The sequence below is a fragment of the Haplochromis burtoni genome, unplaced genomic scaffold (assembly GCF_018398535.1).
Source record: "Haplochromis burtoni strain Fernald_Lab_line unplaced genomic scaffold, NCSU_Asbu1 Contig_61, whole genome shotgun sequence".
Classification (NCBI taxonomy): Eukaryota; Metazoa; Chordata; class Actinopteri; order Cichliformes; family Cichlidae; genus Haplochromis; species Haplochromis burtoni.
The window spans coordinates 1,644,793-1,664,429 of NW_024582422.1; the positions used below are offsets into that span (position 1 = coordinate 1,644,793).

Consider the following 19,637-nt stretch of genomic DNA (forward strand, 5'->3'; position numbering starts at 1 on the left):
TTTTAGCATTCTCTTGCAGCAGTACATTATACTGATAGATATCTTTATATGCTCTACTCTATTGTTTTTCTTCCCCATCAGGCTGCAGTAAATGGCTGCCCCTCCCTTAACATGGTTCTGCCAGAGGTCTGTTCTTAGTAAAAGGGAGTTTTTCCTTCCTACCGTTGCCCAGTGCTTGCTCCTACGGGATCATCTGATTGTTGGCATTTTAAGTCAGTCCAGTTAATTTTTTCAGATTTATTTAAAGTCATTTCAAGGCATCTTACATTAGGGTAAAGACCCTACAATATAAAAATAAACCCCAACAATCAGATGACCTCCTATGACCAAGCACTTAGTAACAGTGGGAAGGAAAAACTTCCTTTTACTAGAAACAGACCTCTGGGAGAACCATTGTAAGAGAAGGGCAACTTGTTGGGGGTGAGGTAAAAGAAAAGACAGGGCGACTTGAGGTACTATGATTTACGACAATAGTAGTGTATAACCACACGAAGAATGAGAAAAAAAGTGCATTAAAAATAAATGCTTAGTGCGTCATGGGAAGTCCCTAGGAACCTAAGCCTATTGCAGCATAACTAAGAGAGGGTTCAGGCCTACCCGATCTAGCCATAACTATAAGCTTTATCAAAATAGAAAGAATCTTAAAAGTAGAGTGAATGTCTGTTTCCCAAATCCAAACTGGGAGGCAGATCCAGAGAGGGGCCTGATAGCTGATGGCTGTGCCTCCCATTCCACATTTAAATACCCTAGGAACCACAAGCAAGCCTGCAGTCTGAGAGTGAAATGCAGTGCAATTATATAAATGTAAATCTACAACAGGGCATTATCCAACTGATTTGGTAAATGAAATGGTACTTGTAGAGCACTTTTCTACCTTTACAGGGCACTCAAAAGCTTCTGTGCTACATGCCTAAAAAATGCAAGCGCTTTTGTTATCTAAATTTATGATGCACATGCTCACACTCAAATGGATGCAAAAATAAAGGATACAAACAAATAAATGCAATGGGATTTAGTATAAAGGACATGTATACGGTCGCTGGTTTAGCTTAGTGCGTTGAGCAGTCGGTGGCTGCATTACTTCCCCTCTCGCTCTCTCTCCCTCCACTTTCCTGTCATTTCTTCACTGTATCTATCAATAAAGCTGAAAAAGGCCCCCCAAAAAGGGACAAGGATATGTTGACAAACAAAGTGGAGGAGTCAGAGATTAAATCACAGTCCTTCCAACTGGTACTGTACCTGTGCTACATCCTGAATCATAGCCATTCTGTAAGATACCAGATTATATGCCGGCACATTTATACCAGGGCTGTCACAATATCCAAATTTGACTTCACATTTATCAAAGAATAAATTGTGATATTTATTACAATATCCGTATAATTTTGGGTGGAAAAAAAGTATTTAAAAAAAATTATTGAAAAATTATTATTATCATTGTTGATGTTGTTGTATCTTGTCTTTTTGTCAGATCAGTTAAACAACTGTTAACAACTATAATTATACAAAAGCTTGCAAAGGGAAGAATTTCTGATATTAACAATATTATTCTGTGCGTTATTAATACAATAACTGTTTATTTTTAAATATCACAATTATTGTTCAATACACACTTATTGTGATATGCCTATTTTAGACACAGTATGTTTCCAGCGGTTCTTGTTAATGCCATTAAAGGTTACTTTAAATTTTCAATTCAATTCATTTATATAGCACCAAATCAGAACAACAGCGGCATCAAGGTGCTTTATATTGGAAGGTAAAGGCCCTACAATAATACAGAGAAAAGCCTAGCAATCATATATACCCCAATGAGAAAATGCTTTGGTGACAGTGGGAAAGAAAAACTTCATTTTAACAGGAAGAATCCTTAATGATATTGACATATAAAACTACAAATACCTGGAGGGACTGAGTACTGTTGGTGGTAACCCCGACCCAGAATTAGAGCAAAAAAGCTTTGTCATATTGCCACAAATTCTTATCTACATTACAGTAAGATTTAATTTTAAATGAATAGTCCTGCAGGCTGTTGACAAAGTGATTACATGTTTGTTGCATTTATCAGGATTTTAGGAATAAACCTTTTCAAGCTGGCTGAACCAAAACGACCACTGAAACCTCAGAGGAAAGAAAGAAAGAAGGTGACGGCCCAGAACCTGTCTGACGGAGACATCAAATTGCTTGTTAACATCATCCGGGCCTATGATATCCCAGTCCGCAGGCTTCAGAGCAAGTGAGTTCAGCCATTCAAATTTAGAAACCAGCATATATGTTTAGAAATCTTACTGGACACTGAACTGTGTTTTAATGGGTTTCTATTGTAGTAAACCAGGACAGTCATCTCATAGTGCCCTTCAGGGCAGCATTGGGCTTCCCGACCAGGTACAGCACAAAGTCTAATCTTATTTTGCTTTACACAAGCAGCCGAGCATAATCTGATACCAATACAGAGTCTCTATAATCAGTGTCAAGTATGTGGAGTATTTGTGTGTCTAATTTAGATACAGGTGAGGCCATTTGTGGAGGTTTCCTTCCAACGCACAGTACTTCAAACAGCCACAGCCGATGGACCAAACCCATGCTGGAACGAGGAGCTGCAGCTGCCTTTTAGGTGAGTTGGGTTTTTCTTTTTTTGTTCGTTTGTTTGCTTGTTTGTTTTTTGGGGGGTGGAGGGGTGTCTCTTTTCCTTTTGGGGGGGGGCTTTGTGTTGAATGATCTCTCTGTTGGACTGTCAGATTTGTAGATTTCCACTATTTAGTGTCCCAATATAAAGAGGAATTCAGAATATAAACACCTTAGCATTTTTGATGCATATTAAACTATAAATATGAATTTCAAAATGTTGGACAATCTTGTTGACAAACTATAACAAAGTAATAATTTTCTTGTACAGGAAAAGGAAAATAAATGGCGTTCTTACGTGTTTTGAAGGAAAAACTTTATATAAGACACTTTTCTCTCCATCCTACATCTTTATATCCTCAGGTTTATTACTACCAGCTTTTATAGTACGATGTGGGTGGTCTCACAGAAGTGCCGTGTGGCTGTTTACTTCTGTGGCTCTCACTGGGAAACTGCCATTTTACTTCACTTCTCTGCTAGTGCTCTGGGACTCAAACTGAGTCCATTAAGTCCCAGTTGTTGCAAATCCTTCAAGTCTATCCTGCGTTTGGAAGACATTTAGTTTCTATGCTCTGGCCAACTATAACTCTTTACAATACACCCTAAAGTGTCAGTTTACATTTATAGTTACAAGGCATTTAGCCTCAGCACCTGTTTTACTTGATGCTGTATGTCGTATAACTGATCGTAAGTGTATGTTGTGTTTTATTGGATTCCTTTTTACTCTGCTTCTTTTATTATTAATTATCTCTTTTATTGTTTTTTTATTTTATTTTTTTTGAAATGCCCATTATAATTGTAAATGGGAGGCTAGCCATGTGTGACTTTTAATTAACAGTTTAAAGATTTTCTTTTTGTTTTCCGTTATTCATCCACAAAAACTCAAGCATGCACAAAAATAGTTGTTGTTTAGGATCTCCTCATGCCTTTGTACCTGTCCTGCACAGGCTCCTTTAATCAGAATGAAACTGAGCTGGCTAATGCAGTGTATCACAAAGTGAAAGCTTGGTGTTTTTGACCAGATACCATTATAAGAGAGACTTTTTGAGCACTTTTCATCAGATTTGACTGGTGATTCTAAACATGCATTTTCCCATCATTGTTTTTCAAAATAACTGCCCAGCACAATGGCTGCTGAGTGGTGTTACTTACCTAATGTTCCTCTCTACAGCGCTCCAAATGGTGACTACAGCACTGCTAGCCTGCAGTCAGTCAAAGATGAGGTTTTCATCAACATATTTGATGAAGTGGTACATGAGACTGTGATGGTGAGTAAACACTGTTCACTTTGTCTCACTTCTCACATCCCTCCATTGTTTTCCTGTCAGGTTTAGATTTCGGTTTAAGATCCTGGTTTAATATCCGTGAATCAAATGGTAAAAATCGAGTTTATTTATATAGCACATTTCAAACTATGCTTTACAAACTAAAATGCAACTAAAATAAATAAAATGCATGACAGTGATGCAATAAAATATAAACGAGAAGGGATAAGACTAAAACAACAACAAGGCTGTAAAAACAAAAAATGTTGGGGTCATAAAAATGTGTCCTCAGTAAAGATTTGTGCAGATCTAATATTTAGAGGCAGACTATTCTAGAGTATGAGACCTGCCACAGAAAAGGCTCTCTCGCCATGACTATAAATAGAAGACTGGTACAGACAAGTACAGAGAAATGCAGTACTCCAGTCTGTATGTAATGAACAGATGAATAACACGTTTAAAGAGATTAGCTGGAACATATGGCTTTACTTTGGCTAGCTGTCTCAGATGGAAAAAGCTAGATTGGACTACTGCACTCACCTGCCTACACGGTTTAAAAGAACCATCAAGTTACACATCAAGGGTTTTAATATCTGTCTTACAATAAGATAAGGGGCCCCGAGCACTGTCGATGACAAAAATGACAATCTCTGTTTTGTTTTCATTTAATAAAACAAAAGAAACTAAGGACATCCACTGTTTAACGTCTCTAAGGCAGCGTAATAACAGCTAACAGTGAGCGAGTCCCTGATTTTAAAGTCAGATAAGTGAAATAAAAGGTTATACTGTGAAAAATGGCTTATGTTTAATTTCTGTTAAATGTGAATTTCTATCTATGTAGACAGCAACACATGTCATTTTAGTGATATAATACAATTAATTTCTGTATTATCAGATATTAATGTAATTGCCAACTTGACTTTGGCCTTTATTGATATCTCCTAAAGACCTTTGACTATTTTTGTGGGTTTTTATGCTCTTCAAGAGTGAATCTAAAAATAAATTTAACAAAATTCTGCATCCTCACCCTCATTGTGTCATACCAGTACTTGCTGCTTGAATTATTTGTATTTTTGCTCCTCAGAATGACAAAAACAGAGGGAAATCAATTCAAACCCACATAGAGAAGCGCTGGTTGGGCTCAGTCAAGATTCCTTTCAGCACAATTTATTCTCAGTCCAAGGTGCGTCTATGATTTAAGCAGACATGATGTATACACACTAAATGGCTGTGACTGACTGGACTTCTCACTGACATTTCTCTTAGATTGATGGGACATTTAAAGTGAACACGCCAGCTGTGCTGCTGGGTTACAGCAAGGAGAAGAGCCACTTCACTAATAGTGGTTTTGATATCTTGAGAAGTCTGAGTGAGGGAACATTTATCACGCTGTTCATCACTGTCGATCCACAGCTGGTACCTGGAGAGTCTGTTAGGGAGAAGGTAAGTTTAAACGGCGACCTCAAGAAACCCCTAGTCATTCAGCATCATGCTTTGGTAATCTGACTTTGCAATGAGTCTTTAGAGAAGCTTTTCTCTCTCTATATATATAAAGGAGACCTAGTATGCTCATTTCTAGCTCCATGTTTTGATTTGATTATTAGTAATTTTACCTACTCACTTTTTCAGCCATTTTCCATCTGATTGGTGGGGCTTCTGTGCTCAAATACTGAGCTATGTCCATGAGATTACCATGTTGGGAATATCTCTTCCCTTTGACATACAGAACCCAAAGAAGGAAAAAGTAAAAAACTAAAACCAAAGGAAGAGTTTTGGGTTTAAGGAATGCCTTTTAATAAAGGCTGACCTCTTAAGAGTTATTCTTTGCTCAGAATAGGTCATAGCGTTGTCAGGTGATACATAAATGATACATAAAGTAATGAATGATTTATAGCCATTTGACAAACAAAAACGCTTAAGTAAGGAAGCCCCATTTTTCAAAAATTACTTAGTCTCACAATCCCGGTGATGTTCATTGGCGCCAAGTGAAATTTTCTCTGTGTAGGAAAAGCCCTGCTCATTGTTTGAAACTTAAGCAATTTTTAATGTAACGTAAGAAAATGAGCAAAGCAAAGTATGTCTGCTTAAGTGTTTAAATAGATCCTATACATTTTAGACACCTACATGCATGTTTCTTATTTTTGAAACAATTTGTTATGAATTAATTTCCTCTTATTTCTGTCATCCTCTTGTATCGCTTATTTGCTTTTGCTGCATGTACTAGATAAAGGAAATGAAGGTAACTGCTCCATTAGAGCATTTATCCTCCTTTAATCACCCATTCATGACACAACATTTGAAGTTACTTCTTTTTAGCTATCGCTCTGTGCCCTTATTCATTGTTCATTTGACCTTCTCTTGCAGTTTGACACCCAAGAGGATGAGCGCTTATTGCAAGCTTCAGAGAGATTTGAGAGGGACGCAGCTCAGAGATACCCAGACCGACCCTGCATTACCACAGTCATAGACCTCAGTGGGAAGACGGTCTTCATCACACGTTACATTCGACCACTCAGTCCCCCAAAGGAGCTACTGGATGAATTCCCCAATAACCCATTGGAAGCCACGGTCAGTGTGATATTACTTAATGTAGAAAACGTCTTCGGTAATTAGATATAATTTGCTGATGCACTGATATTTATCCCCGCACAGCCCCTCGTTGCTCGATTTGTGTCACTCATCCCTTCTCTGCCTGACCAAGTTTCATTTTCTGCAACCTGCGATCTTTGGAGCACCTGTGACGTAAGTGAACTTTCTTCAAGAAGCCAGCATTGTATACAGAAGGGCAGTGCTCATATTGTAGTACCTTTTGGTAGCTCCTTTTTTGTTGTTGTTTGTTTTTAGCAATTCCTAACCCTTCTAGCGGGTGATGAAGAGGAACACGCTGTACTGTTGTGCAACTACTTCCTGTCTTTGGGCAAGAAAGCCTGGCTTATAATTGGCACAGCCATACCGGAGGTGGGTGACATTTATTTCTTAAACCTGAAGACATTTCATGTGTGTCACAGTAACATTTTTAAGTAGAGCACAGCTTTAAAAACTTGCACATAGACTGTAAATAAATGTTGAAGTAATTACCATTAGCAAGCTGTATTCATAGACTGCTATTCTTTAAAAACATACCAAACAGGGGTAAGAGGTCCTTGCTTCAGTGTTAGTTTTTATTGGCTAAAGACAAGCAGACAGCTAGCGGCTACACCCACTGTGACCCACAGTCTCTAAGCAATATAGTTTAAATATGTTTTATTTAAAAAAATTCATAGAGACCAAAAGAGTTTTTGTTGGCTGTGAATATGCTTATCTTTGCTGTAAAGTTCCATAGTTTGATAATGGAGTCTATGGGGACTGACTTTTGCAACCAGTCTTCAGCCACCACTGCAAGAACAGCTATTTTTGCTGCTTCATTTTTCAGACTTGTTCTTGCAGCAGCACTAAGAGTTCTAAAATCTTCCCTCCTCAGGGACCCACGGCTTATGTCCTGACCCTTGAGCAGAACCTCTACCTTATCTGGAATCCCAGCAGCGGTCAGTTCTACGGGCAGTACGACACCTTCTGCCCACTTCAGGCAGTTGGCTGCTTGGTCAATGCTGACAATGTGAGTAAAGATTTATACATATATTTACTCTTCATCATTTTTACAATTTTGCATAGTTTTATATTCATGTCTGCTTTTTGTTGAGGTTTTTTTTGTTTTGTTTTTTTTAATTTTAAGGTTTGGTTCAACATTCAACAATATACATCACCAATGAGGGTCAGTTTTGACATCACAAAAGCTAATTTGTGGAAACCGTTTTTCTCCCGAACTTTCTCCCACCCTGGACTGTCTAGCGTACAAGTAAGTGTTCAGTATTACTGTATAAACCTATTTTTACTTCTTTGTTTGTTTCTCAAAAATTTGTCATTGTCTTTAGCCAGAGGAGCTGGTGTATCGTCGCACAGACAGGGCAGCTGCAGCAGAGCTTCAGGACAGGCAAGTAAAACAGCAGAAACTGCCGCTTCTCAAAACAACCACGGGCTAAACGCAGCACATGCACCATGTCACTCTGAATAGAATCGAGAGGATCCTGAAGGAGAAGATAATGGAGTGGCGACCTCGTCAGCCAACCCGCTGGAACCGCTACTGCACCACCACCCTGAAACAGTTCCTGCCCAAGCTGGAGCTGATCCGAGGACAAGATGTGGCTGAGGGACACCGCCATGAGCTGCAGAGCCTGCTGGGAGACTACAGAGTAAGTCTGAAAAAGGGTGTGCCTCCGCAAGAAGCTACTGTGAGTCACTGTGTTGTGTCATGGATCTTAAGTCCAGTGCTGAAGAAGTTGGCCGAAAGCGCGTGAGCTGACTTTGAAAAATTCATATCACTAACAGTTTTTTTGGTTTTCTCTTTTTTTTTTTCTCTCTTTTCCTTTGAAGATTTCAGGATTCCCCCTCAATCTGGTGTTCTCTGAGATCCGGCCCATTATAGAGGCAGTGTACAGCACTGGCATTCACAGTGTTCAGGCATCAAATGTGGAGTTTGCCCTGGCTGTGTATGTGCACCCCTACCCAAATAACGTCATGTCAGTGTGGATTTACTTGGCCTCACTCGTCCTCACATGATGTAAGATCTGACTGTTTATCAAGCTTCAGCTTTATCAAAGCTGATGTTTAATGCAAATTACTGTAGATCAAGTTATCTTCATGAACTTTGCAATATTTTTTTGTACTTTTTTTTTGTATTCAGCTTTCCATATGTACTGGCCCATCTCACGATGTCTCCTTCATACTTTGAGTTAGCATGAATCTGCTGCCGATACCAGCTCATTCTACCAGCTGTGACAAGAGCACTAGCAAAAAAGCACAACTATAGAATAATTAGTCAGGAGGGATAAGGAGAGAGGAATGGTCCGTGGAAAGCACTTGCAAAACGGTTCCCTGTTGCCTCTCCAGTGCTTCCGATGTTACTTTTGTTACACCAAAGCAATTTTTAATCACATTTTTAAGGTTTTATTTATGAAAGCAAAAAAGACATGTGTTCATGACATGGTCAGAAATAAACTGTAAAATGTATAAACATTTTCAAATAAGCTAAATTGTATTTGAATTAAATGCATAAACTTCTGTCACCACAGCTTGTTTGCTTTAAATATATCCAGACACTCTGAACCGCGCCTCAAAGGTCTATATGTATATGTATCTATATATGGTAGAGCGAATTTAAGGGTGGAGCTCACTTATTCACTTCACAATTTCAAGTCTAAACCTTCCAAACAATGAGTAAAAGTAATAGATGTTAAAAATTTCCATCTGGCTAGTGATTAAAAACCTGTAAACCAAAACCAAACAAAAAATGCTTGCTTATTAAAAGATTTATGGTTTACATTTTTCATGTGCTGTTTTCAGTCATAAGTTGGCTCCTTAAATTGGCACTAAGACTTTGAGAACCCCCCTTTAGATGGGTGTTACTTTCCACAGCAGGGCCCAGATGTTGCTCAGTGCAGACATCTGCAGATAGGCTCCAAGTGAAGCTAAGTAAACATATAGTTGGAACAACTATTCGTTCAAGGAGTCCAATCTCAGTGTTTGAGGGAGAGGTCGCTGCATGTGAGCAAAATTTCTCAGAACTGTTTTTTTTATTGATTTTAATCTATGAAACATTCCTGACCTGAAGGGAAGTGGGACTCTTCCAGAATGATCTCCCATCAATACGATGAGGGGTTACCGAATGGGTTGAGTGTGAGAATGATGTGAATCAGTCTTCAGAGTACTCAGATCTCAACTCAAGTGAACACATATGAAAGACTGTACCAAAAACTTGGAGAGCACTCTTTAAAACAATCACCAAAACACCAGCTGAAGGAATTGTGTTCATCCATCAGACTACCAGAGACTTGAAGAATCAATACAGAGATACAGGGTGCAACATAACCAATGGTCCTGTGGCTTGGTAAGAAATGTGTGTTAGTCAAGGTGACTGGCCAGCTGCTGAGGCAAATTGGCTTGAAACAAACCCTCACTAATAAGTGAGGGTTTGTTTCATTTTCCTTACAGTCAGCATTTTTATATTAAATTACCAACAAAAGTCCTTCAAACTGCCAGTTTATAGTTTAAATGTGAAGAAAAGTGACAGCATAATTAAATTAAGAAACTAAAAAAAAAGATGCTTGTATGCAGACTCCTTTGTTGGGTTTGCCTTGACATTTATTAAATGTGGCAGATTTCTTATAAACATCCCTTGAGGCTGTCGGCAGCCTTTCTAGCAGCAAGACCTGCTGCATAAAAGAACATTTTTAAGATACTATATTTCTACTATGGAGTCATAATTTGTTGAAAGTTGCCAAGATGCACGGAGGATTTTCTGGCACTTTACTGACATTGGGTCGGCTGTAGCTCAGGTGGTGGATCAGGTCACCTACTACTTAGAAGGTTGGTGGTTCGATACTTTTTTGTTAACACAATAACAATAAGCAACTGCACAGTTTCTAACTCCAAGATGTTTTTATTAATTTGTTGTGAATTTTCAACAGAAATCATGCAAGGCTTTTGAACAGGAAAATAAATTCTGCTGCAGTATCATAAATGATGCAGTACTCTAGCTGGCCAAATACCCTGAAGACTTTTCCCAATTGACTATTTTTAATCCCGCTTTTCTATTTCTCTACAAACTCTTCAATCTTTCTCACAAGAACACTGGTCCATTTCTTTGCCCACTGGAGTGCATAAAGAAAAGTGAAAGCAAGAAACTCTTTCTGGACATTTAGTATCACAAATGTAAAAAAAACAAAAAAAAGGGGGGGGGGGGGGGGGTTAAGGACTACACTGCAACATCAAGTACCAGTTCCTATGTCTGTGCATACTGTCGCTGTGCCAGCATCAACAGTGAACTGAACATCAATGTACGGCAGCACAAGGCAGCGAAAAAGAGTCACATGTAGGGACCTAACCATCAACAATCTGAGTGCCATTTGGAGCGGTCAGCTTCACCCAAAACTCAGACCACTTTGTTTCACCACACATTGTTATCAAATAAACGACGACGTTAGATTCAATTTAACAACAAAATTAACCCTATGCTGATAATGAGTTACAAAGTAAGGGGAGAAGCAGACTGGTGTAAATCTGTATCATTTTAGTGACAAAACAAACTTCGTTTAAACTACAGAAAACCACTGAGTTCTAGGTGTTCATTTTTTTCTAGGTTTTTACTTTTTTTAAACCAAAAAGAAAGAACCAGGATATTTGCAGACAGTTCAAATCCACTGTTACCCTTGTATGTTTTCCTTTTAAACAGCATTATTTCCATGAAATATAGACCGAAAGATTTAGAGCAAAATTACAGTTTCATCAAGAAATATTTTTAAGTGACACAAAATACAGCAAATGGTATTCCCAGAATAAAGTGCAATTAAAAGGAGACATTTCAGAATAGCATCGTTTTGCTGAATCACTCTCCAGAGCGGCAGCAAGCTCTGAAACCACACTGCAGGTTCTGGCAGCCGCTGGCCGTGTCTGCATGGGGACCTGCAGAGAAACACCACACTGCAGTTATCTACTGACCTGCAACCCACGCGACAAGTGAGAAACATCTGACACACACCCCGATATCCACAACATTTAAATATTTTCATTATGTTACTAAATAATTCAACTTTGTGTTACATAAAGTTCTGACAGTAAGGGCATCAATGTATTGTAATGCCTACTTACCTCCCCTCTCAGCGGCATCGGTTACTTACACTAGGACACATGCTATGCGAGTGGGGTTATTAATGTTTGTAATAGTTGCCACACACTGTAACACCACTGTGACATCTTATACAGTACAACATTAACACAGGCCTATGTCAAAACACATTACTAGGTGAAGAGCATGCAGCATTTTAGGTTTAACTTGTGTTACCGTTGATGTTGTCGCAATAATAGAAGTGCTCGTCATTGAGGGAAGGACAGGCCGACACCAGCTCCTGCAGCCCCACCTCAGTGATGAAGAGGCAGCCAGACAGGTTGAGATGCTCCAGCACAGGAAGCCCTCCACGCTGAGACAGAGCCCTGACACACAATGCAATGCAACCTCATTACAGCTACAACAACATGCAGACCAACACTGGGAACATCTAGATGAATGCAGATAATCCAGTCTTACCCTAATAAGAGCTGCACTGTATAATCTGAATTAGCTGATAGAAATGTTACTTGATATGCATTTTGAAAAGCACCTATATCTTTGTCTTAATTCAGTATAGTGGTGAGATGGCAGTACACTGAAATCTATGGTGGAATTCAAGAGCAAAAATAGCAGTAGAAGTATAACTTCCAGGAGGAAAAACCTAAAAACTCTGGAGCAAAGTCATAAATGTTTTTTATGACTAGTGATTTTATGTCCTCTTGACCACTGATATTAAACTTAATCTGTCTAATGCTTTAAAATGACATTTGAACTACTAGTAAGTAGCAGTTTACTTTTTATATGGCGCCGAATGTTTTTACCTTGTGAGTCTGTGAGAGTGTTTATCCCCGGACAAAGACAAATAAGGAAATGACCACAAGGCATTTCTTTGGGGTACGCTGGCAGGCGTTTATATTTCAACAACCAAGGTTTGAAGGGGTACTGTGGCTGGTCTCCAGGTTAAAATTTCATCAGCGCAATTTGACGAAATGTGGTATTTACAGTTGTTCACAGTAACTCATTCATTCCACTGTGTCATTTTAGTTTGCTACCAATCTTCAAAAAACCTACCTAAAAACAAGTCATTTTCATAGAGGGTCATAACTGCCAAACTAAATGTATATATTATTACATTAATAAAAATAAAACAAATTTAGGCATTAACTCCTAAAATGTGACAAGTCACTTCTGTATTCGACTTTGTATTGAAACTCATATTTAAACTAACTTATCTTTCGTTAAAGTTGACCTTTTTTAATTTAATGTATCAGCTTTTCTTTGTATACAACAGCCTGTTTATTTACTGGGAACAAACAGGAATTTGTTTTTACACCTGTATTCAATCTTTACATTCCCTCATTTGCACCTAATTAAGGAAATAAGGGGCCCATTATTTAAAGTCACATGATAAGGTCAGATTTCTGCCTATTGGTTGATCTAATTTTCCTATGTGTGTACAGTCAGGGGATTACTGGAGACCTGAGTTTTGCGGTATGAAGTCAGTGGTTGTGTATACATTTTCTAAGTTTTGCCGTTTCGATCCTCTGTACAGATACTAAAAAATATATATGATGTGTTTTGTAGTTTGTTTGAAAGAGATTGATGCATTAACGTTACCTCAGGCCCAAGTCAGTGACTTGATAACATCCAGAAAGGCTGAGAAACCTCAGTGAGCGTTTCGTTTCTGATTGATCAGTCCTGTTTTCAGGCTGGAGACACTGCAGGCTCCCCATTGAGGAGCATTTAGTCCGAAATTCTGCTGTGCCATTTCTAGTCATGCCTGACTCAGACCCAGTAAAAGTCCTGAGGGCCATGTCGTTTGTGCAGCAGGTGGAGTGACCGCAGAGCACTTCTGCAGACAAGGCATACTGCTGATGCAAATATGAGGCATCTGAGCCAGTCCTGTGCCCCCGCCTCCTGCTCCTCCTGCAACAGCACGAATTTCCCATAAGTTGTGTCTCAACGAAGCTTTCTGCGTCAGTAAGCGGCATCCCACCACGTCGACTCCACTCTGCTGCGTCCTCAATATCAGCAAGGTCCAAAGGATCCAGGACCCATACTTGCGTGGGTGTGCAGGCGGCACCCCAGCGGCCAGTCCCCTGCTTGAAAATTATGGCCTGCTTTCGTCCCACTGGATGTAGGTTTCTCTCATCAACAAGCGTGATGGGACCTGGGGAACTCTTAAGAAGCTTGGCTCGCTTGTCTGAGCGTTTGTCAATGCAGGTGGAAGACATGAGGTCACCCAGCCCAAAAGACAGTTTCTTCAAGGTGTGATCAGTGATTTTCTCACACCCCGACAAATCCAGGTGCTCCAGAGAGTGACAAGCTCCGAGAGATGACCAGCTAAAAAGGAAAGGATAGACTCAATATAAGTTTTCTGAGTTTAATGTACATCCGCTTTGTCATAAATAGTTAGCATTTCTGTACAAAAGGGTTAGGTTTGTGTATGGGATTTCCTATGCCCCCTGAATGCACCATCGGGGTGCATGTCCGCAACTTTAGTTCAGAGACAAACGGCAGCTGAACAACGGACAGTGTGTGCGTTCATAAGACCGTAAGTTAATGTTTTACTTCACTCAGTTATGTTGGTGTTCAGCCATGAGTGTATTTGATGACTTACCAGCAGTTTCTGCTTCTGTTTAAGTGACGTTATGTACAAGTGGCAGTTCGCTAGCATAACAGATTTGTTTGCTAATTAGCTTCTAGCAGAGAGATTCGTTGTTATCATGTTGTTGATTCTGTGCTCTGTGTAACAGATGATAAACCGATGTAAAGTTGCCTTCAGTGCATAGTTGTATGCGGTGTGTTGATGCATAATGTCTGACTTTAAGTTTATGTAACCAGGCTGAAGTATAATGTCAGCTTATTTAGTTATATACTGTACTTGAGTACACCTCAGTTGTATCTTTATGTTTATTATGTAATCTGATTCCTAATTGATTTGTATCATTATGCTTTGTCTGCAGAAACCACACACACACACTCTCTCTCTCTCGCCCAGCTGCGGGCACATTCTCAATTGGAAATACAAAGAATGACAACTTTATTCCTGGACTCTGCCTGTTTGTTCCTCTCACATCTGAACATTTGCAAGTGTTCTGACCCGACACTCTGAAGTGATTGCTGCCAGCTCAGATTTCTTTAACCCTTCGGAACAATTTCAGTATTCATTTTTAATACTAACCTGTCAAATGCAAAGTCTGTAACGTCAGTCTGCGTCAGGTCTAGATGAGTAATATTGGGGCAGAAACTGAGGATTTGACGTACCTGGAAAGCAAGAACATTTATCTTACAACACAGCTCAACCAACGAGCTTTCTGAGCTTTGACATTGTGCTAGTACAACAGCAAAATAAAGGTTTGTGCTCCGCCTACCATTTTACTTGAGACTGTAGAGCTATATGCCAGAACAATGGACTTGACAGAAGGACCGACAGCTGGAAGAAGATTCTGGATAATCCCATTTAGAAGCCTCTTCTCCCGCTTAGCAGTGCTGATTGCAAGGGAGCCCTCAATTTGACCTGACACATCTGATGAACCATTGAACAACATGGGTGACACATTACAGAGCTTAAACTGGAGGTAGTATGACACATCTTTAGGCAACACTAGAGGTGTATCATACCATGATGACACATAAAGCAGAGTCTGGGATCAAAAGCAGCAAAATACTTGAAAAGTAAATAGAGACGACTGGCTTCACCACATGTGAACGAATGTGTGACGCCCTGTTTAAAACTCTTAAACAGACACCTCTACATTTTTAATCTAGTTTTATTACCCAATATCAACAGGGCAACCAGTGAGGAACTATAAAAGTAGAGGTCAAAAATAGACACTAAATGTCTTTAGGTATCATATTTAATGAAGACTTGCCTTTTACACAGGCTGCATATAACCATAAACCTGTTTTACAGCCCTGTTCACACTGAACGTGTCACGTAGAACCAGTGCACCAAAACTGCTCGACCTGAGTGAGTAACTTCTGTAAAACGACACACTGTTGATTTCCTCGCAAACAAATACAGTTTGCAGTAGTGGAAACAATCACATTTTTAGCACTGGCTGCTGAACAGCAGACCAGCTATAGCTTTGGAGCATTCAGAGTTGATTTTTATGAGCAGTTTTCCTCATTTTCAATTTGTTCTTTTCCATTCACTTTTTTTCCAACATCAGTAGTCAGTTTTGGCTGGCTAATTTTATGCTGTTATTGAAAGCCAGTGAATTGTCAACGTTTTGAAAGAGAATGACAAGACACCCACAGATTGCAGTAGTTTATTTACCAGCCATTTTACTTAAACGGTGTGTTCAATGGGAATAGGGCTTAACATTACCGAGCATTTATAAAAGTGGGGGTTTTCTTTGCTTGTTTTTGTCACACATATCTTGCTAAATGTGGGCTGAATGGATAGGAATGACTGGGTAGGAACCTATAATATAACAGTACATCCCAAATGATGCCTTTCTGGCAGCTTGTGTCTGAAACATTACATTAGTAGTAGTTGCTTGTTCTTTAAATACCACTTAAATCGCTATGAGACACAAGCCCTTTACCTAAGACAAAACCTCACCAGACTCATCGACATCAGCGTCCTCATCCCATTCCTGATAGGCACGACCCTCATTCTGCCGACTCTTCACCCACTCCTCATCTGGCTCCTGGTCAAGCTCCCCAGGGGGGCCATTATAATAATCACCTACATAACAGAGACAAAAATATTCATTAGTTGTGTACACACTTGAGTGGAATAATTCTTCACCAGTACATAAAACTCGAGCGTACCTCTGGCCCAGCGCACAGGATAAAGGTGCCTCCACAAAGAGCCGGTCTTAGCTAGCTCTGACCAGGAGCTGCACACTTGACTGCAGCGACACAGATCTTCAGGGCCTAAATAATGGAACAGCCTCAGCATAATTTCCGTGGGGAGCTGGGAGATGTGGGTGGAGGAATTCCTGTTTTTTTCCAGTTCTGAGGAAGAGTATGGAATAGCTTTGCTCGTAAGTGTTCTCAAATACCAAAATGATGAAGTGTACCTTTTACAAATGTCAACCACTTTCTAAGACAGAGTGTTCTTTCATGAAGCTGGTGACTTTAACAGTTAAAACATTGTCCTGGTAGTACAGAGGTCCGTTATCAAGTATACATTTTTAACATTTTGCAGCAAGACAGACGCAGGTATAAACAAGTTAGTCATGCCTAAACTGATCATAAGAAATGCCTTAATAGACAGTCAAAATGTCTGCTGGACATGAGTTACCGCATTGCATTAGATCTAAAAGACAACTGATTGATATGCTTATCTAAACATGTCGTATATTGAACAGTGGGGTTACTTGACCAATTATAATGTGCTTAAGTACGAAGCACCAGCTTAAATATATACTCACTCACCATAATCTGTCTTCTCATGATCAGCATATTTGAAGGCTTTCTGGAGCACCTCCGCCTGGCTCCACAAACTGAAGCCTTTTAGCACCTCCGCAGCACTGTCCAATTGCTGTTGGTTGCAGTGCTGCGCTATCACTTGTTTCTTGATGTCCTTGAGCTCCTCATAGCTGAAGTACTGCATAAGCATAGGCTGAAACACCTGCAACGAATCTCCTCAGTTTACAAACAGCTTGCAACAGTTTAATTTACCTGGACACGAACAGACACGTTTTAACTTTCAGTGTATCTTTTTACCTTTTGTTGTTCAACATAAATTAGTCTTAATTGATGTCCCACACAATGGGTAATTAAAATATTATAAAAAAAAAATTTTTAAAAAAAGAAAGGAAAAGAAATTTGAGCATCTTATACCTCCTCTTCCTCCTTCATGTGGGGCAGAAAGTCCTGTGTAAAAGCTTCTAGTCTCTCCTTCAGCTGCTGGGCATAGTTAAGCTGCTCATATTCACTCTAAAAACACACAACAATGATTAATTCATGGTCTGTGTCCAAATCACCCTTACTCAATCACTACTCCCTACATTGAGAAGTACATTTTGATTTTGCATCATCATTAATGGCTGTGTTGTGCAATAATTGTTGTACATTAAAATATTATTTTCTATTCAAAAATATTTTAATGTCATTACTACAGGAGTTGATTTACTCAGGGTTACTCAGGGTTATTTCTCAGGGTAAATATCATGAACTCTTTTTTTAACACAAATGACGGGAATTCAATATAATTTAAATATTTAGGACAGTATTGTTTTTCCCAGGAGACAGTTTTCCTTGGGACAGAAAGCAGGATTACTCCTGAAAGCAAAAATAGAAAATGTTTTCTGATTTGCAAACTGGCAGCGGAAGTTCGGGTTTACACAATTGCATAATTCTAAAAAGGCCTTTATTTTTGCCTCTTATTTCTTGGGGTGGAGGTTTGCCCATGGCTTGACAGAACAATAACTCTTGTCTCTCGATAAGCAGATCACAAAAATAACCAACCCTCTGCTCCAAGCAGTTCAACTTACTAACTTCATCCTTAATAACTTCATTCATCCTTTTTCTTCTTTTAAATGTGAAACTGTAACACTTGAGAACTGTGACAAAAGTGGATATAACAAATGAGTATTATTCCACACTTAAAGTGTAGTATGATTAACGTGCAGATTTCTCATGGCACAATGGGCCTTTAGGGACTGACTGCCCAAGTGTGTAAGTTAGCTAAAACTAATTCTCATTTATTATAATGCTGGTAATTTTGCTTCGCATGTGAGTAAAACCGCTTTGAAGAGGTGCCGGAAATTACATGTGTACATGAAAAATAAAAACCCTTGATGTCTTTGTATGTACTATAATCTTTGCGTTGCTGACATGATACTTATTCTAATGACTGAGTGGTACCCAACAATTGAGCACTGTACTACATGTTTTCCCCTTACCTAAAGCCAATGTTTTTCTGGTTAGCTATTTTTAAAGTTGCATCAAGTGAAATATAGGATCATAGCATGTCAATAAAATGTGTATTTTAAAATGCCAGTCGATCGTTACCTTAATACTATGAAGCCCTTTCTCAAAGAGGGACAACATCTCTGAAAGTTTGTTGTCAGAGTGTACATTGTACACTGTGCAGCAGCGCTGCTGCAGCAGCCCGATAATGTACTCGTTCTCAATTTGCTCATGCATCTTGAACTCCTTAAATGTGGCGCACAGGGACTGGAGAAATGAGCGGAAATCATTGTTGTTGGAGAAGTTGGTGTTGGACAGCTGTGGAAGAAGAATTATCAAATAAGATCTTTGCGTTATTTCTTACAAAATAAATCATCACATAAGATCCATGTGATCTATGTTAGCGTTGCAGTTGGTAGGATTAGACACGTAACACGTAATACTATGTTTACATATACGTGATACGTATATGTAAACATAGTGGCTGTATGCCAGAGTGTCAAATCATCAGTGTTGTAACCGAGCTGGGGTTAGTGAAGCACACCCTTCGTGCATTAGCTGTTGCAGCTAAATGAGCTTACCTGGCTTGTCTTGTTAAGACACTTCTTATTAATATATGCACCACCATTTGCGAGAACATTAGAAACTCCAATGTGGCACTTAAAGCACGTTATATAAGCTATCTTGCAAGTTAGTTAGGCTAGTAAACAGAAAAAGCTTTTAGCTGCGGAGAGGAGTAGCTATAAAACTTTATTAGGTTCAGTCGGATAGGGTTCCACGCTGCTGGAAACGTGAATACTATCACGTAACGCTGACCACAGATCAACCAAAGGGTCTCAGTGTGGTCGTCAGACAGTCATCCGACAGTTCATCTCCTTCGACTGACTCAATTATTGCTGCTATTACGCTAGCTAGCTAGCTAGCTAGCATGCTAGCAGGTGTTCGCTTCACCTTCAGACACCAACCTCCAAAAAATTGTTCGTAAATCTGCAAAATAAGGAACGACAGTTAGTTGTACACACCTTTTCGCAGTACAGGCCCACCAGCTGCTTCATTCGCCAGTGTGGGCCAGTAAAAACATCCACCTCGTCCGGAAAAGGAGCCATGTTCACTGGACCTCACTGCGTCATCTGCTCACAGCCTTCGATACAATCAAACAAGGAGGCGTGAGCGAGCCGCCCGCGTCACCGCGGCTTGTAAATCCAGTAAATGTGTTTAGGAATTTAGTCTAAATT

The 19,637-nt window shown here is 39.5% G+C and overlaps 2 protein-coding genes across 3 annotated transcripts; one reads left to right on the forward strand and one right to left on the reverse strand.

The window, feature by feature from the left end:
- Positions 1 to 1,793: 1,793 nt before the first annotated feature.
- On the forward strand, positions 1,794 to 8,987 carry LOC121814571 (coiled-coil and C2 domain-containing protein 2A-like). Of its 2 annotated transcripts, XM_042221147.1 has the most exons (15): positions 1,794 to 2,236; positions 2,328 to 2,385; positions 2,505 to 2,614; positions 3,797 to 3,893; positions 4,975 to 5,073; positions 5,157 to 5,333; positions 6,115 to 6,129; positions 6,255 to 6,458; positions 6,543 to 6,632; positions 6,735 to 6,848; positions 7,351 to 7,485; positions 7,603 to 7,725; positions 7,802 to 7,860; positions 7,942 to 8,119; positions 8,301 to 8,987. In XM_042221147.1, exons 1-15 carry the CDS (start codon positions 2,049 to 2,051, stop codon positions 8,484 to 8,486), a joined length of 1,833 nt encoding a protein of 610 aa, XP_042077081.1. In that variant the 5' UTR covers positions 1,794 to 2,048; the 3' UTR covers positions 8,487 to 8,987. The 2 variants fall into 2 exon arrangements, with proteins under 2 accessions (XP_042077081.1, XP_042077082.1); XM_042221148.1 differs by lacking the exon at positions 6,115 to 6,129 and having other exon boundaries at positions 1,800 to 2,236.
- A 1,358-nt stretch (positions 8,988 to 10,345) lies between these two features.
- On the reverse strand, positions 10,346 to 19,572 carry fbxl5 (F-box and leucine-rich repeat protein 5). The gene is made up of 11 exons (XM_005923027.3): positions 19,425 to 19,572; positions 18,505 to 18,720; positions 17,332 to 17,427; positions 16,924 to 17,119; positions 16,315 to 16,500; positions 16,103 to 16,228; positions 14,907 to 15,061; positions 14,717 to 14,799; positions 13,150 to 13,875; positions 11,767 to 11,915; positions 10,346 to 11,387 (listed from the first exon to the last, which is right to left on the reverse strand). The coding sequence occupies exons 1-11, from the start codon at positions 19,506 to 19,508 to the stop codon at positions 11,311 to 11,313; spliced, it is 2,094 nt and encodes a 697-aa protein (XP_005923089.1). The 5' UTR covers positions 19,509 to 19,572; the 3' UTR covers positions 10,346 to 11,310.
- Positions 19,573 to 19,637: the final 65 nt, after the last annotated feature.

Excerpts from the sequence above, each read along its gene's own strand:
- LOC121814571 (XM_042221147.1), top strand. The coding sequence starts at position 2,049 with ATGTTTGTTGCATTTATCAGGATTTTAGGAATAAACCTTTTCAAGCTG. Across the intron at positions 2,386-2,504 it reads GCATTGGGCTTCCCGACCAG|ATACAGGTGAGGCCATTTGT; the intron begins GTACAGCACAAA and ends TGTCTAATTTAG. Across the intron at positions 2,615-3,796 it reads GAGCTGCAGCTGCCTTTTAG|CGCTCCAAATGGTGACTACA; the intron begins GTGAGTTGGGTT and ends TCCTCTCTACAG.
- fbxl5 (XM_005923027.3), bottom strand. The coding sequence starts at position 19,508 with ATGGCTCCTTTTCCGGACGAGGTGGATGTTTTTACTGGCCCACACTGG. Across the intron at positions 17,120-17,331 it reads ACATGAAGGAGGAAGAGGAG|GTGTTTCAGCCTATGCTTAT; the intron begins GTATAAGATGCT and ends GATTCGTTGCAG. Across the intron at positions 14,800-14,906 it reads CTACAGTCTCAAGTAAAATG|GTACGTCAAATCCTCAGTTT; the intron begins GTAGGCGGAGCA and ends CTTGCTTTCCAG.